The sequence below is a fragment of the Buteo buteo genome, chromosome 2 (assembly GCF_964188355.1).
Source record: "Buteo buteo chromosome 2, bButBut1.hap1.1, whole genome shotgun sequence".
NCBI lineage: Eukaryota > Metazoa > Chordata > Aves > Accipitriformes > Accipitridae > Buteo > Buteo buteo.
This window is the reverse complement of record NC_134172.1, coordinates 59803970-59830688: the sequence shown is the minus strand read 5'-3', so window position 1 is coordinate 59830688 and position 26719 is coordinate 59803970. Positions and strand designations below refer to the sequence as shown.

The 26719-nt window shown below is 40.4% G+C and overlaps 1 protein-coding gene across 4 annotated transcripts in view; it reads right to left on the bottom strand.

Moving 5' to 3' along the window:
* Positions 1-26719, bottom strand: part of ELMO1 (engulfment and cell motility 1) — a 322964-nt gene that overhangs the window by 150401 nt on the left and 145844 nt on the right. For all 4 annotated transcript variants that reach the window (XM_075056741.1, XM_075056732.1, XM_075056760.1 and 1 more), the window contains 2 exons: positions 26509-26613; positions 12652-12760 (listed from right to left, as the gene is read on the bottom strand). In XM_075056741.1, the coding sequence (XP_074912842.1) occupies positions 12652-12760; positions 26509-26613 (214 nt within the window). The remainder of the gene's footprint in view (positions 1-12651; positions 12761-26508; positions 26614-26719) is intronic.

Here is a 26719-nt window from a genome sequence, read left to right as displayed (position 1 = left end):
AGTTGTTTTAATGCCATAAGCCAATTCTCCAGACTATTTGGAATTCCTCTCCCAAAATTAAGAATCCCCTTCCCTCTCCCTTACTCACAGCTATTAAAGCTTTATATTTAAAAATTACACTAAAGTTATTCTTCAATTCACAAAAGATAGCCATGGTTAAACTTCAGCACAAAGAGACCAGAAACGTTATGAAACAAGGAATGGAATTCCTTGTAACATATAAATAAACCATGAAAATGCATTCACGACATTTAAACATTTATGCAAAGTTTCTGCTAATCCAGGAATAGAGAATGCCACAAATGGAGTAAAGAAGTAAAGCTGAAAAGGCAGTTTCAGGAGTGACTGTACTCACTTTTTGAACCCCTTCTTCATGGAACAGAGCAAAATATAACCCCGCAGACTCCTGTTTTTATTTTACTTAGCCAGCACTGTTAAAAAACTCTCACTGAAAGTGAACATCAATAAGGTCTGTAAAAGGCCTGAGGGTCTACAGCTTTCTCCTGTCACAGTTCCCACTAATCTACGCTTCTTCAAGAAGGGCAAGTAAAGTCTAATTGTTAGAAGCTAATTTTCTTAAGCTTTTCATTAGCAAGCATTTCAACAGAAATGAAAGCGATGGATGGAAGTCAGGCAAAAACACCAGTAGGCCTGCACAGATGAACAAGGAGCTCCTGGACAAACTCAAACACAAAAAGGAAGCCTACAGAGGGTGGAAGCAAGGACAGGTAGCCTGGGAGGAATACAGAGAAATTGTTTGAGCAGCCAGGAATCAGGTTAGGAAAGCTAAAGCCCTTGATCGAATTAAAACTGACCAGGGATGTCAAGGGCAACCAAAAAAAGCTTCTGTAGGTGCATTGGTGATAAAAAGAAGACTAGGGAAAATGTGGGCCCTCTCTGGAAGGAAACAGGAGACCTGGTTACCCAGCATATGGAGAAGGCTGAGGTACTCAATGACTTTTTTGCCTCAGTCTTCACTGGCAAGTGCTCCAGCCACACTGCCCAAGTCGCAGAAAGCAAAGGCAGGGACTGGGAGAATGAAGAGCCACCCACTGTAGGGGAAGAGCTGGTGCGAGACCATCTAAGGAACCTGAAGGTGCACAAGTCCATGGGACCTGATGAGATGCATCTGCGGGTCCTGAGGGACCTGGCGGATGAAGTGGCTAAGCCGCTATCCATCATATTTGAGAAGTCGTGGCAGTTTGGGGAAGTTCCCACTGACTGGAAAAGAGGAAACATAACCCCCATTTTTAAAAAGGGAAAAAAGGAAGACCTGGGGAACTACAGGCCAGTCAGTCTCCTCTCTGTGCCCAGCAAGATCATGGAGCAGATCCTCCTGGAAACTATGCTAAGGCACATGGAAAATAGGGAGGTGATTGGCAAAAGCCAACATGCCTTCACTAAGGGCAAACTGTGCCTGACAAATCTGGTGGCCTTCTATAACAGGATTACAGTGTTCGTGGATAAGGGAAGAGCAACTGACACCAGCTACCTGGACTTGTGCAAAGCATGTGACACTGCCCTGCACGACATCCTTGTCTCTAAATTGGAGAGACATAGATTTGATGGATGGACCACTCGGTGGATAAGGAGTTGGCTGGCTGGTTGCACTCAAAGAGGTGTGGTCAACGGGCTCCATGTCCGAGTGGAGACAATTGACAAGTGCTGCTCCTCAGGGGTCAGTATTGGGACCGGCACTGTTTAATGTCTTTGTCAGTGACATGGACTAGTGGGATTGAGTGCACCCTCAGCATATCTGCTGATGACACCAAGCTGTGTGGTGTGGTCTACACCCTGGAAAGAAGGGATGCCATTCAGAGGGACATTGACAGGCTTGAGACGTGGGTCCGTGCAAACCTCATGAAGTTCAACAAGGCCAAATGCAAGATCCTGCACATGGGTCAGGACAATCCCAAGCACGAATACAGGCTGGGCAGAGAATGGACTGAGAGCAGCCCCGAGGAGAAGGACTTTGGGGTGTTGGTTGACAAGAAGCTCAACGTGACCTGGCAATGTGCGCCTGCAGTCCAGAAACCCAACTGTATCCTGGGCTGCATCAAGAGAAGCGTGACCAGCAGGTCTAGGGAGGGGATTCTCCCCCTCTACTCCACTCTCATGAGACCCCACCTGCAGTACTGCATTCAGCTCTGGGGTCCCCAACACAAGAACAACATGGACCTGTTGGAGCGAGTCCAGAGGAGGGCCACGAAGATGATCAGAGGGCTGGAGCACCTCTCCTATGAAGAAAGGCTGAGAGAGTTGGGGTTGTTCAGCCTGGAGGACAGAAGGCTCCAGGGAGACCCTATAGCAGCCTTCCAGTACTTAAAGGGGCCCTACAGGAAAGCCAGAGAGGGACTTTCTACAAGGGCATGTAGTGGTGGGACAAGGGGTAATAGCTTTAAACTGGAAGAGGGTAGATTTAGATTAGATGTAAGGAGGAAGTTCTTCACTGTGAGGGTGGGGAGGCACTGGACCAGGTTGCCCAGAGAGGCTGTGGATGCCCCATCCCGGGATGTGTTCAAGGCCAGGTTGGATGAGGCTTTGAGCAACCTGCTCTAGTGGAAGGTGTCCGTGCCCATGGCAGGGGGGTTGGAACCAGATGATCTTTCAGGTCCCTTCCAACCCAAACCATTCTACAACTCTATGGTATTTCAACACGTACATAACATCAGTAACCCAATGTTAAAAACCTGTGTCACTTTCACAGCACAGCTCCAGTCCTTCACGTTACTCACCATTAGCGTTATTTTTACTTGCAAAGACAGAGCTTTACTGGTAAAGATTTACAACAAAGTACATTAAGGGCAGTTTGATCGTGTTTTACAATTAAACACAGCTAGTTACTAACAAGTAATTTAAAGAAAATATATTAAGAACTCAGGCTCTCATGACTCTGTTTTCATTGTTGTTTTGATCAACTCTTTGAGAAGACACTCTTGCAAAAAAATAAATCAAGGACATGCCCTTTTTAATTGATCAGGAATGATGGATGGCCACATATAACCTCTCCATGAAAACAGTTCTTCCACCAGTTTCAAGTGGTACATGATCAGTCAATTTAAAGTAGCTTTCCACAGTATTGGGTGATGTCAAAATTATGACAAAAGTTACAATTTTATGATGAAAGTTAACTACTCCCTGCTCTGGTGTTTTTTCTGACAACACCTGTATTCATCTGTTTGGTCCACCAAGCAACAGAAGGAAGCCTTGTGGCTCCCTGAATAAACACAAACAGAGTGTTTACAATGCACAGTGCATGGTTGGAGAAGCAGCGTGTGTTAACCAGAGAAAAGCTACAGGTAGATGCAACTAAGCTGTACTCAGTGCCTGCCTTACCCCTGGTTAGTACTGTGTCAGGGCATTCTGCCTGATCTTCTCTCTCAGAAGCCTGGTAACTTGAATTTTAAATACTTCTGAAGCTCAGAAGCTCCCCTCACAGATTCAAATTTTAAAAAGGTACTTATTTTACTTCGAATAAACAAAGCTAAAAAGTCTGAGAGAGTAAAGCTTTCTGACCGAGGACATGACTACACAGTCAATAGCAATCCAGAAGTGCTTCCAGTGCCTTGCAAGCATCCATGGAACTTCATGTGCCGGGACAACCTAGGACAATTAGCAGTACATTCACTACCTCAGAGCCAATTCAGTAGAGGGGTGTTACAAGGATATTCAACCGCTCAAGAAAGTGGGTATTCTTTGCAAGGCCTCGAGTGTTTCCCAGAATCCCATGCATTTTGCCAGTACAGCCTTGTCTCAGGAACTACAGGAATTAGCAGTTAATGCTGTTCTCATTTCAGCAGGCATCTTGCTAATGCAATTGTCCTCGAACCCCCAAACCAGTCTGCCTTTTCCAGATACCAAAACCCCAAAAGCACCTCTTCACCTGCAACATGTCTTTCTTCCACCCTGAAAATCCTTTAGCTTTGCCAACACAAACATTTCTGGAATATACAAAGCAACATTAAAATAGACCTAAAGTTGCCATTAAAACAACACTGGGCTTTTATACATTGTTCAATTTTGTGTACAATTCATCAAGCAACTACATGCCTCTTTTAAAAGGAGCAGCTGCAAAATTTCCAGTCTGCTGCACAGCAGTGCTGTGGAACCGTAAGGGCTTATTCAGATTTGAAGCACAGCTTGCTGCAAAATACAAGAGACTATGGCTACTTTTAATATATCTGTATTTATAAAATATTAACACAAAGTGAAATAAGGAGGTCCAGAATGGTTTCCAAGATGATTTTTCTCTTAATTTCAATCTGCTCAGCATTAAACTGTCCCTAAACAATGACCAACCCTTAAAATGTACAGAAATTGTTACAGATAAGCAACAAACATTTGGCTACACCTCAGCTGTCTGACGCTCCTTCTTTTTGCAGGTTTGCAAGTGAACTTCAAAAGCCTGCATTTTGTTTATAAGATTTTGCCTGCTGTTTGTTTCTTCAAGGTAGGTATCATTAGAATCACAGAATCATAAAGGTTGGAAAAGACCCTTAAGATCACCGAGTCCAACCATAAACCTAGCGCTGCCAAGTCCACCACTAAACCATGTCCCTAAGTGCCACATCTACATGTCTTTTAAATACTTCCAGGGATGGCAACTCAACCCCTTCCCTGGGAAGTCTGTTCCAATGTTTGGCAGTGCAAGAGGGAAGTTTGTTGTGGTATTTTTCAGTGTTCACTTATATCTTCTTGGGAAACGAAGAAGTGCCGTGGAACACAGAATGAACAGCTAACAAAGTTCTCCAAGGTCAGAAGAGATGCAGAGTTTTCAAAATGGGAGATATTTTGCAGATTTTATTTTATCCATACTTTTTCCTATGGCAATAATCCAAAATATTTTAATGTTTCTTGTTTACTGACACATCTGCCCAGACTTTTAAGTTACTACATAATCTATTATAGTCCATTAAAAAAAAAAAAAAAAAAGGAATTTAAAATCCTAGAATTGGGTTCCAGTAACCATACTGAAACAAGTTACAGCTGTTATTCTACCATGCCATCAAATTTGCCAAACCTATAGCTTCCAGTAATCTCAGGAAATCAACATCAAGAATTATTTTTTTTCCTCCTCATCATTCTTCAGCTTTCTATTCTGCTCATACTCTAGTTCAGCACCCTCACAGCTAATGCTTATAACTTACTCCTAGTTTGAATTTAACAGGTTTTAACTTCCAGGTCTTGATTCTTCCTATCCCTTTCATTACCAGATGAAAGAGCTCTCCACACTGAATCAAGTTACCTCTTTGTTGTCTTTTGGATACATTAATCAGTTTCTAAAAATATCCCTTACATCCACATCTCTTCCTTGCCCTTAAGTGTTTTTTGAGTTCACACACACCCCTCATGCTTTTTGTTATTATTAATAATATTGAAAATTCAGTAAATGTAATTTTAAAGAAGCTAAAGAATTCTTCACCCAGGACACAGTAAGGTTAAGCACTTTGCCCATACAAAACAAGTTATGATCCCTGCTCCAAAGAGATCAAAGAGCAGACATATGGCTGTAGACAACAGGAAAAAACACAAGAGGATATTAGATAGACCAGGGTGTCCAGCTAACTGACACAGAAGTCAACATCGTACCAATTTTGAAGCCAACAGTACCATGTGTAGAAAGTAACATTCCAAAATCTGTCTCACTGTCACTCAGAGGTAAAAATGAAACATCTTTTTGTGTCTGCAGGTCCCTTGCTCATATTCTCATAGATTACAGTAGATATTTTGTAGAGACTTCACAGTTTACCATAAGCCTGAAGAGACTAAGAATTTTAGAGCAAGAAGAGGTTAATTGCAAAGAAATTAGTATCTCTCTAGAAAAAGAAAGTTTCATTCTGCCTCTCCTGCAAAACTGTGCCAGCAAACAGAAAGAGAAGACTTTTTGATAAAGTAAGATTCTGCTATCATACAAAAGAAAAGTACAATTCAGACCACTCAGGAAGTTACTAGCTTTGCATCAAGAAGGACAAGCGTATTTAATGTCCCTATAGTCAGGAATGGCTAATTTGCTAGTAATGTTTCTAAAGGAACCCTTAAAACTCAAGATCAATATGGATTAAGTTAGGTATTTTTTTCCTCTGTTCACTACTACAGAAATTGTTTTCAAATGCTGCTTATCTTCTAGCCTTCATTCAAGATCTGCTTAATTTTTGCTGTGACTGGGAGTTATCTGGTGTGGTGATGGTTTGGGCAAGAAGATAAAAAAGTGGGTATGTAAGAATGAATGCAGTAAAAAACTAAGACAAAGGAGGTTAGAATTTCTTTTTAGTTATTTTATTACATTCTAAAGCTAGGATGAAAGTTCAGAATGAAACAGAAAATTGCTACCTTTCACTACATACCTTTTTGGCCAGAAAAGTTTTTCAACTTCCTAACAAACATTTCCTGGCTCGTAAAATGCTTCAGCCTCCAGAAAATGAAATCGCAAGAAGAAATGTGAGAACAGTAAAACTTCCCTTAACTAATTTTATTTACTATTTCTGGGGCTTTATTCTATTTTAATTTATGAGAAGGAGTAGGAAGAGGAGGGTGAAAAGGCAATTCGCTTTCAAGCAAGGGGAAAAAAATTTAAAATATGACACTCAAGTTACAAAAATATTGGATTTGCTGTAGCAAAACAAAAATCAAACGGGGCGAGCCCTTAGGTCTGGAATGCTGATCCTGCAGTGACCAATATGCTTTCAGGGAAAGACCAACAGACACAAACTACACTGCGTGCTATGGATTGTGCAATGCAGAGGAAAAATTGTGCAAAGACAAAAAAGTGCTTTCTGACCCTTGCAGCGATCAGCTTACTCCTTGAAGCATGAGATTTGATTACCTTCATCTCAGCGGGCACAACCATGAATATCACTGTATACATTCTAATGCCTAGCACATTCTATTTGATAAAGGCACAATAATGTAAGAATTTCTGGACCACTTCAACTCTGCAACCTGGGCAATAATTGCAATGAGAAATTTATACCAAGAACATGTGTAAACAGCATCAAGGGCATTAGAATACATTGGCATTTAGATTTTCTCTTTCAAGGCAAAAAATCCTGTAAATTAATCAAGTCTAACAAAACCCTGTGACAATTAAATTCCCCATGACAGAAAAGCAAGAAAACCCAATGAAGAAGCTGTTTATCCGATAGAAGCTTTAGGACAATCCAGGTATCTGACATGTGGCATATACCCCTGTGGTCTGTCATAAAGCTTGAGTGCAGATTTTTGCAAAAGCCCCTGAACACTACCCATCAAAACAATCAAATACGAACATTGGCAGTTGAACATCTGTGTCCTGCTCAAAAATACAGTGAAAAATACTTGAAATCTGACAAGCCTTGATTATAGAATAACTTCAGACATGCAATTATATTGGCTTATGAACATCTTTAGACTACTCCTCCATTGGCAGCACTGTCTTTCCTCAGTGCACACAGCATTAATTTATCATTCCTCTATCAGCTACAAACCTCTTCACCAGCTTCAACAGTAAACAATTTCAGTTTAACCTGTAGGGAAATAAGGCAACAAGCCTGGGAAGCTGCACCAGTTCTGCATAAATCAGGTAACACAGTCAAGTATCACTTTCTACCAGGAATGAGAGTTTGAAGGGGTTTTGAGGGTAGGAACAGTGCCACATGCTGAGCACAGGTACAGAGAACTGGGCACTGTAGGCACAGATCTGAGAGGATTAAGGCTACTTATGCAAAATGCTGAGCTCGAATTCTTACTTATGACAAATACTCAGTTTTAATGAACTTCAAATCTCCCATTAAATTTACTACCTCTAGTTCTGGAAGGCCTTTTGGATCTTGTTTTTAATTTTCATATCTATCTGCAATGTTACTGCCTCCCAACAAAGCCAGGAGTCTGTTAACAGGGGTATTCCTTCTCCACTGAGCGTTTATGTCATTGTCCTGGTTTCAGCTGGGATAGGGTTAACTGTCTTCCTAGTAGCTGGTACAGTGCTATGTTTTGAGTTCAGTATGAGAAGAATGTTGATAACACTGATGTTTTCAGTTGGTGCTAAGTAATGTTTAGTCTAAAGTCAAGGATTTTTCAGCTTCTCATGCCCAGCCAGCGAGAAAGCTGGAGGGGCACAAGGAGTTGGGAGGGGACAGAGCCAGGGCAGCTGACCCAAAGTGGCCAACGGAGTATTCCATACCATGGGACGTCCCACCTAGTGTACAAACTGGGGGGAAGGGGGTGGGGGGGTGGAATCGCCACTTGGGGACTAGCTGGGTGTCGATCGGCGGATGGTGAGCAATTGCACTGTGCATCATTTGTACATTCCAATCCTTTTATTATTACTGTTGTCATTTTTATTAGTGTTACCATTATCATTATTAGTTTCTTCTTTTCTGTTCTATTAAACCGTTCTTATCTCAACCCAGGAGTTTTACTTCTTTTCCCAATTTTCTCCCCCATCCCACTGGGTGGGGGGGGACTGAGTGAGCGGCTGCATGGTGCTTAGTTGCTGGCTGGGGTTAAACCACAACAGTCATGTACTGAAACCTGAAGGAAGAAGAGGGAAGATGGAGGTTACCTTAGCTTTCATAGCTACTACAGAGAAAACATGAATGGCCTGATCTTTTCTGCTCTTTGCAAACTTGTCAGTGTGGCAGGGATGCGGTGTGTCAAAGTGCCTTACCCTACAGGGGGAGGAGGACTGACCACTGGGTAACAGCGGTACTGTCTGATGTCAGCTCCAAAACACAGAGGATGAGAAGCAAATCATCTTGTTAGCCAAGATATACAAAGGAAGCTCTTATTGAAGAAATCAGAATTATCATCGTGTTTGCCAAGATGAGTGCCTTGGCAAGTACTCAGGAAAGCCATTCTCTTCAATGCCTTTTTAACAGCAACAGTAGCACAAGATTAAAAGATTTATAGTCAAGTATCTCACTCTTTCCTGATTCAGATATTTCATTGAACAGGCTTATGGACAATGTTTCCTTCTAACTTCCATGTTACTTAAACACTACACCAACCTTTCTCTTAAGTTTTAGCTCCTCTACTCTGCAAGTCCACCTCTGTAAAGCAGTCACCATATGCTCAACTCACAGCTTGCACTTGAGCTTTCTTTACTTAGACAAGCTTTAAACATACATTTACATGTTTTGCGGAAGAAGAGATGAATTTCCAAGCCATGAACATTTTGGAACCAAAGTCAAAGAATTAAGAAGTCCAATACCTGGATTTGGGGAAATACAAAAGCAGAAGAGGCGGCATGCCCTTAACACTTTCTTGCGAGTCCTTGCAGGGTTGAATGCGTGCTTGAAAGGACCAAAAAGAAATGGTAAAATGTCTTCTTGTTGCCTGAAGGTATTTAATACAGTGGAGCAGGGGGAATATAATCAGCATTAAAGTGCTCTTCATAAATAATGGACAGTCTAGCAGCTTTTATCTACTCTGCACTTTAAGAAAGTTTCTACTGCTGAATATTTCATGAGCAAAAGGTCATTTATTGTAGCTTTTAAATTATACAATTCAGAAACTGTTAGGGAAAAAAGTTCTGTGTTCCAATGCCATAATGACAAGTTTTGAATTCCTAAAGAAACACTGGCAGCCTAAAACCATATTTTGAAACCTATCACATACAAACTACCAGGGACACCTTTGCCTTAAGCTGTAACTACTGATTTTAAGATGTCTGATCCTATTCAGCGATACAGTATTTATTTTCAAGTGAAGAATAAACCTGAATATACATTCTCCTAAGGTGTCAGTTCTAGTTTGCACATCTCAACAAAATATATTGCTCATCACAGGTCATTTAAGATGCACATCTGCGACAGCCATTTTCAAGAAATCTGGTTTCTGCACATTATTTTAAAGGTGTATTTTATTATAGCCTTTTTAAATGACAACTAGAGTTCCACATAAAAAAAACCATTAAGGAAACTTACTGGGGAACAGGTGAATCGTCAAGATGAGCTAGAGGTAACCTTAGCTCTGTCCCCTGTGAATATAAGGCTACGACGCAACCTTATTGCCGCATCCAGAGACAGATGCTCTGTGGGTGTAGATTAACATGACTTTGCAGAAGTCAGTCGTGCTACATCTGGTTTCTATCAACAGAAGCACCAGTGCACTTCTCGGCATCAAATCTTCTCTGTGCAACATCACGCGCCTATGAAAGAACACCACGGGAGCCTGCTGCAAACCAGCACATGTAGCATCCCCGCAGTTTTGATAACATCAAAGCAAGTGGCTTCAGAACATTAACAGGTACCATCCCTTAGTCAGAGCTATCCTTGGGGAATTCTTCAGTTTTTTTCTAACCCCATACTTCCAAACCATAGAGCTACACTAACAAAAAACAAACAAACAAACAAAAACCAACCAACCAACAAAAAAACACACCCAGACAACAAATTAAAAAAATGACAAATTCATTTTCTTCCTAAAACTAAGATAGCAAAAATAGCTTTCCTTTTGTATTTTTCTTCATACGGTAACTGAGCCACCATTCTAAATCCTCTTATTTTATTCACAGTCCCCACTTTAAAAGACCAGATAATGAAAAAGTTAAAACATGGAAGGAGCCATCTGCAGAAGTTAGAATCATAGAATCATTTAGGTTGGAAAAGAACTTTAAGATCATCGAGTCCAACCGTCAACCGTACCACTAAACCATGTCCTAAAGTGCCTTGTCTATGCGCTTTTTTAATACCTCCAGGGATGGTGACTCAACCACTTCCCTGGGCAGCCTGTTCCGACGCCTGACAACCCTTTCAGTAAAGAAGTTTTTCCTAATATCCAATGTCAACCTCCGCTGGCACAACTTGAGGCCATTCCATCTTGTTCTATCACCAGCCACCTGACAGAAGAGACCAGCACCCACCTCACGACAACCTCCTTTCAGGTAGTTGTAGAGCGTCATAAGGTCTTCTCTGAGCCTCCTTTTCTCCAGGCTAAACAACCCCAGTTCCCTCAGGCGCTCCTCGTAAGACTTGTGCTCCAGGTCCCTCACCAGCTTTGTTGCCCTTAGAAACAACTGGACCGAACTGTACCACACATGGCAAATCATCTACATACTAATAGCCCCCTGCATGTGGACAACAAACACGTCTGTGGCAAAAAAGAGGTTTATTTATTGAATGACTTCTTATGACACAGCAAGGAAGAACTCTGAGACACCTGGCTAACCTCTAGATCAATCATCTTTCTTAGCAGCAAAGTGCAGTGCAAGTCCCATGGAGTGACAGGATATACACAAAAATACCAGGTACAAAGCCATATTTTGGATTTCAGATATTTTTCTGTGCCTTTGTAAAAATGAAATTGATCTTTAGCACTTAATTCAAGTTGGCTTACTGCTTTGTTGAGATAATATGTCCCTCCTGCATTTACCGGCAGAAAAACTCAGACAGACCTACCATGCATGATTTGGCATTAGACACCTCAACTGCAGTAGTAAGGTTATGTTAAGGGAGACACATCTGCTACAGTCTGAACCTTACACAACACATTACTATTGCCATACATCCAAAATAGTTGCTAAGCTGTTTATTTATAGACATAGTGAATGTGCTCCTTAATAACTCTGGTTTACTTAGGATGGTATTCAAAAGTAAATGTTGCATCATTTATCTGGGTCTGTCAAATATGGACTGACAATTTGGAAGCTGCAAGCAATGCACAGGTTTTATCTTGACTCATTGCACAGAGATAGATTTTTCCTTTGGTCAATAAATTCTCTCAAGACACTGCATTTAAAAGCTTCAGATGCATTAACAGCCAAATCATACTTTTAAAACAGAGGTTTTGATGTCTGTTGCAGAGCTAGTAGGAACAAGAACCAATGATACCTACAGCCTTTCTTGCTGCCTTTTGCATTGCTCTTCTCTCATTACATTTCATGGACTTGGGTGTAAAGGTAAAAGAAAAATCTTTATTAGGGAAAAAAAATGTCTCTGAAAGAAACAAAGCATCTCAGTTGTGCCCCCTGCTTGTGCAACAAGAAAATGAAGCTTGAGGTAGTGCTTGCCAAAACAGACTGCAGCTGGATCCATAACATTATTGATGGGTAACTGAAGTTTATATATACTTATAGAGTTAAACACCAACACTCTAGACTAATGAAGATACAGACACGCTCTTCTGTTTGATAGTATCTAACAATTTGTCAAGGGACTGTAATTGAAGCCAAAAGACAGCGTGTTTGCTCTGCATTAAAATACAGTATTTCATATCACACAGCTATAGTAATCTACTATTGAGATAAAGCTTTAGATATCTAATAGAAAATGGGATGTGTCAGTTCAGATGAGCAATCCCACAAAGAATGATTACGATACTCATTTAAAACCAACCTGTGGACAAGCCTGTGGATGGTAAGACCATGAAGTCTCCTACACCAAAGCACCCAATGGGAAATGAACTGCCTCTCTAAAAATGATGCAACTGCCCTGCTTCATATAGAAGAGATTCAAAGACTCATTGCCCATTTCCCCTATTCCACCCTCATCCCTGGTATGCCCATGAACTAGTAAGACACAGAAAAACAGACATAGCTATTTTGAGTGCCAGTGTTCAATATGTAACTATACTGAGAAACAATTCTCAGAAGGAAATTCTTGCATTGAAATAAACTTTCAGTATCACTGAACTCACTCTGTGGTTCTTAGAGGTCAAACAAACAGGTCAACTTACGTAGCTCTCCTACTTTCAGTATTTCGCACAGCATCTTTGTCAGCTCAATGCTACTTCGGCCAAACGGGCACTCATGCTTGTCTTCTCGACTGCTGTTCTCCAGCACAATCTGAAGGAGGAATCAAGATGGAAAATAATCAGTTTGAAGAACCCATGAGTTAAAGTACTGTCCTCCACATCCAACATTTACAAGATATACCAGGCTGAATTCAGGAAAACTGTATGGGGAGGCTCTGTTTTCATAAACCTTAGCCTTCCCCCCAGCTAAATGACCTATGTCTGAGGCAGTCAGTGACACAGAAGCAGTGCTGCTCTATGAGCATCTGGGAAGCTTTGCCATTCCTATGCAATGTTACTGTTCTGTACCACTGTGGCTTGGAGAAATTGCAGTAGAAGCCAAAGAAAAAGAAATAGTTTCATTTCAAATTTGCCAGTTTATAGTCACAAACACACCTAGAAGGAACTGTAAAAAAAAAAAGAAAAAGGCATAGCTGGATTCAGGCTGGTCAAGTGTCAAAAATCAAACTGAAGTCCACAAAGGAAGAAAATGTGTGCATTTTCTCTATTATGGAAGAAACTTGTGCTTGCATGCAAAACACTTCAGAGACCTATCACTCTTGCATCAAGCCTGTAAGTGCTGCAAAAACAACTCAAGGAGAGCCTTTGTATTCTCTGCTGAGTGACACTGCAAAATAAATGGGAGAAAAGAATTCCTTGCATATTTTTACACCCATTAAGTTCTGCCATATCAGATGCAGTTGGGATAAAGTTTTCCCCAGCACTACAACTAAACAAGAGATTTCACTGTAGATGAAAAAATGACTTATCAAAAAATACTATAGATTTCACTGAAGCTGTGAGCCTGAAAAGAGAGCAAAATAGGGGCTAGGCAAAAAAAGAAATGGTCAAAACAGATTTGCAGTAACAAACTTTGCCACTTTAAAAAAAAGAAACAAAACATATCCTGAACAGCTGCTGCATAGCCTCAGGATGAGAGACAGAGGAAGAGAACCTCAGAGGCTCTCTAAATTTTCTTCACAAACGGGTGTTTATACATAGCACTCTGCTTTGCATTCCTCCTATCTCCTTAGCTCCCATCTTCATCATGTTTTTTGTTTGTTTGGCTTTTCTGTTGGTTGTGGTTTTGGTTTGGGGTTTGTTTGTTTGTTCATTTGCTTTAAAACTTCCAATTTTGTCAGCAAAGAAGGCTTTGCAAAAGGCTCCAAGGCTGGAACGTCACCCAAAACCAGGAGGAGAGGTGGACGAGAGGACCGATGCAACACTGGATGGCAGCAAAACCTTTCCCTCCCTCCCCAGATTTTAGCTGTGACTGTTTCATGCTCTCTTATGTGCAGAAGCCTTCTTTGTGAAGTGGTTAAAAGTGGGAAAAGAGTGAAAACCCAAAAGCAAGTAGGAAAGCTACGTGCTTCACATAGCATGCCGAAGCCTCTTCACCAAGCATCTATTTTAGTCCTACTGTACAAAGGACAGCCTCTAGCTGATACTCTACTTCCAACCCATCACCCAGGGTTGTAAAAGGAAGGTTGCTCTCTGTTTTATGAGAGTGGATGATCACTTTGTTTTGTTTTCCAGTGGTGGTGGTGTTTTTTTTAAATCACCTAGACTTCCCACAGAAGCTTAGAAAGTCATTAGGAATATGATAAACATTTGACTCCTCTGAATTTTTACTGGGCTTTTCCAACAGGACAGTGTCAGAATCAAGTTCACCAGTCTGCCAAGAGGAGTTATGTTTCCTTCTAAAAGTTTTGGTTTAAATTATGTGTAATTGTTCCACATCATCTCTGGATAACAGCTGTACCAAATCAAAGAAACACCCCTGCAATTTTCATTTTACGTTGCTGCAGCCACTGTTCAAGGAACATGAGAATATGACTTTGCCTTCTGGATGAGTCATCCTGCTTCAGTCTCTTTCATGGAGGACAATGCTACATTTCCATACCCAAATGTAGGAATGATGATAGAGTAGCACAAGCGCAATGTAAAGCTGTGTCTCAACACCTCCCTGAGATCACTTCTTTTTTTTTATTATTATTGTGTTTTATCTCTCACATAATAAAACATAAAATCTGCATACTGGAGCAGGGTGCTGCTTTGACACAGATTTAGATACAGCAGAGAAACACTGGTAATAAAATCAATGGAGAGGCAAAATGAAAGGGTAAGGGGGAGGGGAAGCACTCAGATCAGCATTCCTGCTCACTTCTGGCAAATGCATTTTGTTGAGTTTCACATTAACCCGACATATTAACATTTCATGAGCACATAAATATTTAATGGTGACACCATATATGCATATAATGTAAGGCAGAATTACAGCAATCAATAAGAATGCCAGAGAAATAGTTACGGCCCTGTGTATTGCTATACAGCAAATTAAATGGCAATTTAAGTAATCAATATGTAAAGCAGCTTTGAAATGATCCTCAGACACACTCTCTGCAAGCATCATCTTTTAGCATTTGCTGTGCAAAATAAGGCAGAGCTGATGTTACATTTCTGTAAGAAACAAAGATGGAAGGCCCTTTACTACATCTAAATATCTGTAGGCAAATTTGACAGATATGGATCTTCTGTAAGAAACAGGAATGGTAAAAAGGGAAAGAAAAAAAAGAGGTTCTTATAAATACCCAAAGAGAAATCATTCCTAGCCTTGGCAACAGATTTACAACATTCATTATTATATTTGTAATACTCTTTTCACGACTTTGCAATTCATATCCTGTTCCAAAATATAATGCTATAAATACAGCTGATAAGGGCATGATTTTAATGTTATTTCCCTTATCACTCTGGTTATGGAGGAGAAATAAGCAGCAAATGGACATGTTTACTTCATAAACTGGTGAAAACAATAGCAGGGAAAGAAACATAACACACAGCTCTAGACTGAAAATACTGTTGCATGTCTACAAAGCATGCCGCTGGCTTGATTCATGTTTCTATCACAACACCATAGAATCATTTAGGTTGGAAAAGACCTTTAAGATCATCGAGTCCAAACGTTAACCTAGCACTGCCAAGTCCACCACTAAACCATGTCCCTAAGCGCCACATCTACACGTCTTTCAAATACCTCCAGGGATGGTGACTCAACCACTTCCCTGGGCAGCCTGTTCCAATACCTTTCAGTAGAGAAATTTTTCCTAATATCCAATCTAAACCTCCCCTGGCACAACTTGAGGCCATTTCCTCTCGTCCTATCACCTGTTACTCAGGAAAAGAGACCAGCACCCACCTCGCTACAACCTCCTTTCTTGTAGTTGTAGAGCAATAAGGTCTCCCCTCAGCCTCCTTTTCTCCAGACTAAGCAACCCCAGTTCCCTTGGCCACTCCTCATGTGCTCCAGACCCTTCACCAGCTTCATTGCCCTTCTCCAGTCATACTCCAGCAACTCTGTCTTTCTTGTAGTGAGAGGCCCAAAACCGAACACCATATTCAAGATGCGGCCTCACCAGTGCTGAGTACAGGGGGATGATCGCTGCCCTAGTCCTGCTGGCCACACTATCTGTGATACAGGCCAGGATGCTGTTGGCCTCCTTGGCCACCTGGGCACACTGCTGGCTCATATTCCATCTTCCTTCAGTCCTACCTCAACTCTGGTCTGCTTGGCTGCCCTTTACTTTGATATTAGGAATTTACTTCTGCCAGTTTTTCCTTTCTTGAGTTCTTGCAGAGCTACAGAATCGGGAAGGTCCAACATGGAAAGGTAGCTTCTAATATGCTAGATGTTATACAGACAAAAACCAAAACCAACTCACAGTACAGGAGTACTAAATGCTGCAGATCCTCTTCTCTTCCTCTGCTCCTTTGATCAATACTGCCCATCACCATCAGGCAAAGCAGAAAACCACCATGATGTGTAACACTCAACAACAACATTTCTTTTTTTTTCTTTAGGGAAAAGCAAAAACAAATCCAGACAAAAATCTCAAGAAAAATAAAACAAAAGGGAAAGAAAATTACCAAGAGAGGGCAGCGAGGAAAAGTTTGAGTGATGAAAAGACATCAATGAGCAAGACAGAAGAGAGAGTTGATTTTTTAAAAAGTAGATTGTTCTTAAAAAAAAACCAAAAAAAACAAAAAACCCAGAACTAAAAACCAACAACAAACCAAAACAACTGCAGCTCAGAAAAAGCAAGGAAAAAAGAAAAAGTGAGATAAGCATAGAATGAGAACAAAATAGTATCATGAGAACAATGAGATTAATTGACTAGCAGAAGAGGAGAAAGAAAGATGTTTAAAAATGTTTTTAAAAATGCAAGGAGGTGAAATTTTTAGGAAACCAGTGTTATCCATTTTCTTGACATTTCTACAGATGAAACTCTGTAGCCTATTAAGGCATAGGAATTTGACAGTATTTGTAGCAGCATACAGAACTGTATGGTTTTTACTATTTTTAAGTTACCTACTATATATATTTCTCCTCTCTTATTTACAAATACCTGCTGTAAATGGAAGAGAAACATTTCCCAATTACCAAACAAAAGCCAAGAGTGATTAGAAGAGAAATGAAGGCTTGATCGTGTTTCCCAAGGTAGACACTTCAGGCAGTGTTGGTCAGCAACTGGTGAGAGGTGAATTTCTTCTGGGTTTTAGCCATATGAATTGCCTGAAGCACGCTGTTTCCCCTGAAGTCAAAAGTCTTTTCAAGAAGCAGAAGGCAGCCCTCCAACATCCAATTGTCCAACAAAGCATTTAAAGAGATACAGGAAAGACTATTCCTCCTTAGAGAATATGTTAGATTGTTGTTTTTAACTGTAAGATCTTTTCTACTTCCCCTTGTGTTATAATCAGTGGGGCTCAGCATCACCCAAAGAAGGCTTACCTGCCTTTACAAGGTACCTACCAATAGCATGGACAATAACATAAAATAAAGTGTCCTGCCAAGATCATAGAAGAATAATGCAAAATCTCCAATAGAAAAAAAAAATCAAAATATTTTAACTTTATGGCAGTATTCCTTTATGATCTTCCATTGAATTATTCATTGAGTCCATCACTACCTCAGGAGCACAAAACAAATCCTCAGGGAGAAAAAGGACTAAATTAAGAATTTTCCACATTTGACTACCACATGTGCTTAAAAATCTGCATCAGCTTCAATAACAAAGCTTATACCTGCAACTAAGAGTTAATGACTGACAAAAGGCAAAGTTTTGAAGACAGGTATATTCAAAAGCTTCCTCATCAAAATCCAGGAGGATGAAACCACCAGACAGAAATATTCTTCCTTCACTGGGAAGGAATATCAACTTAGCCAATTCCTTAATCCCTCACATTAAAGATTGAAACTGGCTCAAAGTATACTGCCCATAGCAACTGCAGATGTAATTCTCAGATTCCTGAACCAACTGCAGAGCTTGGCAATGGCATAGAGATTCATTATGGTTAGGAAGTAAATACAGAAGTGAAAGGCTAGACCCACTATAGCTGCATCAATACTTATAATAAATCCCACAGCAGACAGTTCAACGAGCATTGCTGCACTAGTAATAAGGAGCATTTCCCCAGACCTTTTTTGTAGTACTGTCTAAAATGATCCTACATTAATAGAGACCACGTTTTCTAGCACTCTGCTGTAGGTTAGTATCAAGAGGTTCAGAGAGCTAGTTAGTAAAGATGGTAAAAACCTCCTCAGACCCAAAATGAAAAGTCAGGCAGCATTTTAACATCCAAATATTGCAGGGATGCTCTTTCTTTTCTTGATGCTGCTTTTCCTTTTCCTAAGCTTCCTTATCACATATGGTAGGCTTCACCATTCTGTTTTCATTTAGATGCTTTAAGTAACTCTAGGAAGCAAGTCCTAAGAATATGCTTTCCAAGAAGGATAAGGGAGTATACTTCAGACAGAGTCAGTTTCTATTCATCCTCTTCACTAATTTTGCTTTCTTCCTAAGGCAGCTTGTCATTTGCCTCAACTTCAGCATCAGCGCTCTTCCAAAATCCTACACTCCGCACTGTCTCCTCTAACTTGTCTTTTTATATTCATAATTTTATTTTCAATTTCCCATGCTTCCTCTCTCCCTTATCTCAGCCTTCCTTCACATTCCTGAGGCATTACAGAAATTCCTCATGGCAAAACTAAAATAAAGCAACAGTTACATCAGTTAGAATTGCAATTTAAGCCAGGATTTGAGAGAAGAGCCAAGACCTACTACAGATACTGAGGAAGGAGAAGAAAGGAGGCACTGACATGAGAAACACAGCCACAAAGCTGTGCCTTTTTTTAGGGACATCTCGTTACAGGACCATGTTAAGGATAAGACACTAAGAGTCTGATACATGCTTTGTTGTGTGCAACTATGAATAAGCACTTGAGGGCTAACCTGCGCATCGTGTGAGGAAGTGCACTGTAACCTTCTGCTCCCGGGGAGAACCGCTAACAGAAGGCACGAAGCCCACTATGGCAAAGCAGCCAGGTGACAGTGACACAGTCACACAGGGCAGGAGGGAAAAGAAAAGCATCTGATTATGTCATTATATAATGACATACAGATAAGAGGGGGAATTCAAACTGTCGGGGTAATATTACAGCCAGTGTTTGACTCTGCAGCCATAAAACGCTTCTAACAAAGATGGCTGAAAATTTCCAATAGTTGGTTTTCTTCTGGAAAGTTACAGTGTGGGGTTTTTCCCCCTCTTTTAAAACAAATCTAGTGCCAAACTATCAAAAGCTAAATTAGGATGGTTCTGCAGTTGCTCACCTAGCAATAAATTTTGTTCCTCACACAAACACCTTTGCATGAAGCATGATTGTATTGTCTTTATTTTCCATCAAAAGCTAAATACACAGTCGTTTGTCTTGAAATATTATGTATCTTCCTCCTTTCTTTGGCACTCCATGGAGAACCAACCAAATCACTGTAAAGAATGGTGGTAAGACCCAAGATGAGAGGCCCAGCTGTCATGTCATCTTCAGAAGCAGCACCAGGATGCAGTCTTCACTTCCCACAGGTGCAGGCAGGGAGGGGAGCGATTTGGTGTTGACCTGGTCCAGTTTGAAAACTACCCACCAGGTATTCCTTCTCCCTCCATGCCCCACACAAATGTAAGAAGGCAATGCTTTCCCTGCAGTCCTTTCCTTGCTTACCTGAGGTGGAGGGGAGGAAACTGCAGTACCTGCAGAATATAGTAAGTTTTTCAATTTTCTTTTCTTTCATAATATGAAACAGGCCCTGCTAGTGCCCTAACATTATTGTGGTGTGGATATACTAGTAAAGCATCAACCTTTATTGTACATCAGTGAGACTGGCAGCTAGAGTAGCAGCATCACAAAAGCTCCCAGCACAGAGTAAATGGGAAAATCAGTGAGACTCCATAGCTAGTTGTCTTCTCTCCCCATGTATACACATCTCAGCTTTGCAGGTGGAAGGATTATGGCTCCACAAAAACCAGCCAAATCTTTCTGTGCTACTGCTGCAACTCATGGTATGATTCAAAACCTTCTGAAGACAATAGCTAGACTTGCCACAACTTCTGGGCCCTTTGGATCAGGACCTCCTTTAGCCAACAGCTTCCATATACATGGGAAAGTTTAGGTGTGCTATGAATGGTGAGAAGTGATCTGAACGTACACAGGACTATGCATCCCATACAGGGCTGTGCAGAGGGTGCCATGACTCCCTTACAATCCTCTTCCTCCCCCAGTACTAACTTAACTCTGCATTTACGCTGCAACCAGCTACTCCAGGCTTTTGCCTCTTTAATGTAGAGGACCCACCTCAATTCTGCCATCAGTGACAGGGTCAAAATCACACAACTTTCCAGTGTGTTGTTATGGAAAGCAGAGAGATTGAGTGATGTTTGGGAAAAAACAAAAAGCAGGGAGAAAAACAATTAGATATCTGAGTGGAAGGTAAGAACAGAGAATGGAAAGACTGGAAGAGAAAAGAGAAGACAAGAACACATTAACAGGCTGGGACCCACTGGGCTGAGGCAATTAGGTCTCATGTGGAAAACTGCATTCCTTCACGAGACTCATATAACAAAGCTCACTTTTCCCTCCACTTTTAGCAGAACAGAAATAAATTACATCCCTTTTCCTATCATTTCTGGGGGGAAAAAAGAAATGGTATGGCAGAAATCAAACTCAGTTTTATTTCAGAAAATGCTGAAATTGTACGTTGGACTATTCATATCCGATCAGGTTAGAGTAAGTAGGCATGAGGAGACTCTCTGAACTGGTGGAAGGATGTGTAGGCAGCCTCCTATACAACTGCATGGGTTAGAAAGTATACAGCAGACAGACTGTGACTCAACCCATTAAAGTTCTGAAAGGTCTCTGCAGGATGCCAGCAATCTTCCTGCCTGCATCACCGGCACTCGCAAACAGCACCTGCTCCTCCACTGTGACTTCTGAAAGCTTCAAAAGGAAAAGAACTCCCTCCTCAACCTCCCCAAAAGCAGCAACTCAAGTAGGTGCTGGGCAAGATGTATGTCTGCATCGCAGCTGTGTGAATAACTGATTTTCCAGCTCAGCAGAGGCAGGGGAAAGGGGATTTTCTACTACTGACCCTAAACCAGCTCAATTTTTGATATTTTCAGGTAATCAAAATAACTCTTGGCGCAACCAAGGTCCAAAAGTTGTTTTGATTTCGAACATTTTAATAACTTTTAAAGTTTTTTTTAAATACAAGAACAGAAAATTTAGGAGCATACCACTAAATATCTTACACATCATTTACAAAAATGTAGCAGCAATTATAAATCATACCAAGGGATTAATAAGCCCAACTTTTCAGCATGGATTCCACAACCCTGGTGGCAATATTTTATACTGAAAATTTTACATTCAATATCTAGCAAATATTTGCATGAAATAGATAAAATCAGCAGGAAAAAGGAAAAACCTTTTCTTCTACAGATGAGAGAGTTGAATTTCAGGCTACAGTAAAATGATCTCTTTCCAAGGAACACTTATTTTTCCCTACACATATGAAGAACCTACTAACCTAATAAATGGCAAAGAATTGGGCATAAAGTTGGGCAGCCAGCTGGGCAGAATCCAAACAGGTGGACAGCCAATGCTCAGACACAGATCTGCTAAGTCTATCTACAGTTTCTGCCTGAAGTACCAATCTCTTGTGCTTAAACAAAACAAGGAGACACAGTATGTGTCTCCTCAAGGCAGAATCTCACCCCAAAGAAGCAGTGAGACCTGCTAGAATATGGCTGGTCATAAGCACAGAAGAAAAATATAGACAAGTCACCAACCTGCAGTCATCAAAAGCAAATTCATTAGAATAAGAAACGTGTACCCCACCAGAGACAATGTCGTATAGGACCTCTTTGTGACTCCACTGACTTACTGTGAAATACAGTAACCTCTAAGTAAAATCTTACACTCCCTCGCAGATGAAGGTTATCACTATATTTAGATGCCCACAAGGAAAATGTAAAATAAGGGAATATTTCAATGGTAGTGCATTAGAAGCTAAGGCATAGTTGCTGTAAATTCAGTTTACCCAATGACATCTTCTTTTTCTGCCAGGAAATACTGTTAAATTAGCCAAGATCCAAGATGAATGGCAGTCCACCCACAACTGGAGCAGTAGCTTTGATTTTGCTGCCTGCTATCAAGAACACCTGAATGAACACTGACTGCACACACAGGGGTCAACTTACCAAAACTGCAAAGCCAGTGTTTCTACAGAAGCATCCCAGGCACAAACATGGAACATTTAAACACAGGACAACAACTATCAAATTTCTCTTTTTGGTTTACAAATAAAAGGAGTGATCCATTTTGTTTCCTTTAGCTTGCACTTTACACCAAATGAAGTAAATATCATTATTTTACATCAATATTAGCAATCACTGAAATGCATGTGTACAAAAACCAAAATCAGGCAAATGAATACACACCCCCACACACATATGCATACAAAATATTTCAGTTTCATATATCTATACCTCTCTCCTCATTGTATCTTGAAAACAAAATGGATCTGAATAGTCTTGCACCACAAATTCCCAAACGAATCAATGACAAAGCACCAATAAATGGAGATACTAATACCAATGGTAGCATAATAGTATTTCCATGGAAGGGTTTTTCCTCAGACCCCTTTTACACTCAGGAAAGTTTTGAAGGCACATTGCTACAAGTTACCAGTAAGAAAAATCTCAAGATATCTGCACTGAATAAAGTGTTTTAAATGGTAAGTTATAATTTTATTTTTAAAATTAGTAGAACGTGAAGCTGAAATAGTTTTGGAAAGGAACAGATTGGAACCAAGGGGGGACTTGTCTGCTCCAAAAGAACAACAACAACAAAATTATCTGTCACAAAGCTTTATTCCAATCATTTTCTTCACCGTTAACTTTAATTATACACTCTGACTGTCCTATAATTACGTAGCTTGGGAAACTGCCAATTATTTCCTGTGAAAAATTTTAAAATTTCTTGCAGAGATACTCAACATTACTTCCATCAATGCATTCCATATACTATTTCATCACCTTTTAAAAGCAAACCGTGTCACAATAGCAATTGATTATTGAAGTGGAACATGAAAAAAATGCAGTGCATATCAGTCACTGATAGCACCAGATAATTCATAAAAAAGAGAAAGAAAAGCTAACTCAGCAGGAAACTAATTCAATAGGAAACTTTTTTAAAAATCCAAATGATAGCTAAGGATACTACACAATCAAAGAAAACATGGAGGTTTTCTCCCTCCACTAACACTCTTCTGGAAGCTCCAGTCATATTGCATAGTAAACAACCCCACCCCCCCGAGATTCAAAACCAATTAACTCAAAGTCTAAATAAAGAAAAACAACAGTATGTTTATCTGAAGGGAAGACAGCAAGTCAAGAAAACATATTACTGTAATTTCAGGAATAAGTATCCAACAGGAAAAAGGTGAATGAGAAATGGATTGTGGGGAAGTAGGTAAGAAAGAATCAAACAGGGAAAGTTTGGTCATTTTTGTTTCCTCCTTCACCGTGCAACACCCCTGTTTTCACCTTGAAATGCCTTCTGCTTTCAAGATGCAGAGTTATCCACCTGCTCCACTGGCTTCATACCCATGTTCTTCAACACACTGCAACTGTGTTTACTCTTCCTATGAGTACTTTTGTTTGCTACTGGTCTTTGAAGCCCTACTGCTGCCCCCATCCCCACCCCAAGGGCACTTTAGTTTCAGACAGCCTTCCCACCTAACTAATCCATTTATCATGCAAATTATTTCTAAGCAGAATCACTTATGAGAGGCAGAACAAGGAACAAAAAGGGAAGAGATTACTAATTGCCTGCCTTCTCTTCTAACTTCTCCTTATCCATTTTTTTCAGTAATACAAGATACCTTCCTAAGGGCCATGCAGCTGGGGCATTCTAAGAAAGTGGCAGGACAGATTGCAGTGATTTGTGCTGTCCATTAAAATGCAGCACTGCCAATACACTCGGTGAAACCATGATGACTTCCTGATAGTGTCTTTGCTTAATACATCACATTCTGTCAGGAGAAACTTCATATTTTCCAAGTTTGTTTCAAACCAACTCTGGTTTCCAGTCTCGATTTTTAATTACTGCACAGCACAGATATTATCTCATTTTGGGCCTTAGGAATTAACCCATGGTACAGCAATAAACTGTACTGCAAGGGGCCAAGTTGAAAATAATCCCTCCTCCTAGGAACCAAAATATTTCCTAGTATTAACGAAAAGCTCCTGTCAAACAAGTTGTTCAGTATGCAAGTATTATTTGTATAGTTAACAATTTCTTGTGGAAACTTAACCTTGACCACAGAGAGAATTTTTGTTACAGCGTAGCAGTAGAAATATATCTGAAAAAATAAGCAAGGTCAACAGGCTGTACAAGTAGAGAAAACTGGTGTTGTGGGAGCTTTGGGAGCCAAAGGCCATGAAGAAAAGGTAATGTTAGATGTGAAATAGAATGAGATATGAGAAGGAAATGGGCATGTCAGGACCCACAGGAAACTCCTGTACACCAGCTAGTAAGTCAAGGAGATGAAAAGACAGAAAATAGGTGTCTTTTGTGATCAAAGACTAGCACACTAGAGGAGTTGTACAACACCATTCATCTCAGAGGTGTCCAGCATGCTATTAAGATGACATGGTGGACCACTGCAGATGAGTGAGCTACCATGCCAGCAATGCTAGTATAAGCACTAAGTAGAACTGCTCAAGAAAGATGGGCAGGCTAAAATACTCCCAAGCTGTGTTAACAGTTCCCAAAGCAGCTTTGGGCAAACAATTTAATCTGAGCGTGCCTCAGTGTGGCATTTCTAGTGTACGTGTATCCTTTCTTGGGCAGGAAATACATGAGGCACCCAGACACTCTCTTAACAGGAATCATACAAGAATAAAAACTGGCATCCCAAAATAACAGCAAAAATTCTCAGTAATGCAGCAACAAAAATGCTGCATTATAGAAACAAAGCTGAGCCAGCAACAAAGTCCATTCTAAAGAGTGTCTAATTACATGCTACAATGAACCCAATTTTTAAGACAGCATTTGCAACATGAAAATGAAAAATAAAAAATTGAGAGATGTCAATGAAAGCTCTATTTCAACAGAATATCTGTCCTCTTTAAATTCTTTCAGTTTTCTTTAAAAAATGACTGTCTCATTTGGGAGCACTGGCTACCCCTACTAAGTATATTCTCTAAATTTAGAATTTTCAGAAGAAGCCTATCAAGTAGCAGTGGTCCAGATCTTACCAAATTTTAATGAGAAACAGTAACCAATTCTTGTTTTATAAACAAAACCACAATTCAGCATAGTTTATCCAGAAAACACACTCATTGCCCAGTATGTGAAACAGCCCTTAATTTCAGGGGTTTATAGGGGTTGATAAATATTGCTGTATTGCATGCTACCACAGTGTTTTGTAACAGCTGTTGCTAGATGCAGACTGAGGAGAAAGATATATTTAAAGAGCAGATCTTACAATCTTGTGGTCTCCTGTTATGTTCCTGGATCATCCTGGCCTGGATATCAGCAGACCCTTTACAAACCTATTAGAACTTTGACACTAATCTACTTTGAGCAAAAACCAGATGATAAATTAAAAGTTCACTCTTCACTTTATAGTAGAAACGATTGGTGTGTCTACTGTCTCCTTGCTATACACAACCTTCTTTAAGCCGGTGTGCATGTGTGCTTTTTCTTGGGGAGTTAAACCATCCCTACTATCTCAAGACACTGATTTTCTAGACTAACCTCTACTCCCATCTGTGCTTGCTAGGTTTACGCTTGGCAAATATGTGATTTCAGTAAAGGTCAGGAAAAGTTGTTCTATTCAGAGGCAGGTATTATTCAGCTGTGTGCCTCTTCTTGTAAGGATGCAACACAAAACTTGCTTGAACTACCCTTGAAATAATAAATGCAGGAAGTGGAGTGGGCAGGGGGCAGGAACGGGTTGTACAAGTCAATCATGATGCTTTTTACCTATTTTTCTCCGAGCATTACCTCACATACAGCAGTAGTTTTAGTGGGAGCATCTTAACTCTCAGGACACTGCCAACTCAGTCGCTTATCAAAGCATTTGCTCATCAAAGCCTCCTTTCCACAGAAAACACTGACAGTTTTTGGTAGACAGACCAGGGCAGAGAATTCTGCACACTTACTCATTTCTGAGCTTATCGACCTCCATCATGCATCTGAAAAAGGCATAAGCTCATCTCCCTCCTCTTTGCAGGCCTAAGCAAAAAGTAATATTTGCAAAAAGTAATATCTGTAATATTTGACTTGGCAATGACAGACTAGACAGCTGTACAGCTTTCTCCCAAAGCTTTTACAAACGTATGTCATGTTGTTGTGTGTGAACAGGCAACCCCACAGATCTCAAAGACAAGAAGAAGTCTTACCCGTATATAAGCATCCTGGTGATGTTTAGCAAAGTACAGCATATTGTCGAGGGCTAGCATTCCTGGAGGGGTCTGTGTAAAATCCATTGCTGGGTTTACATGATTCTGTAAAGAGATAACAAGATCACTCAATTACCACCTTTACAAAAGCTGTCAGCTGCCCAGTGAAGTGCACTGTGTTAGCATGCTGTGCCAAAAAGTCCAGCCACAG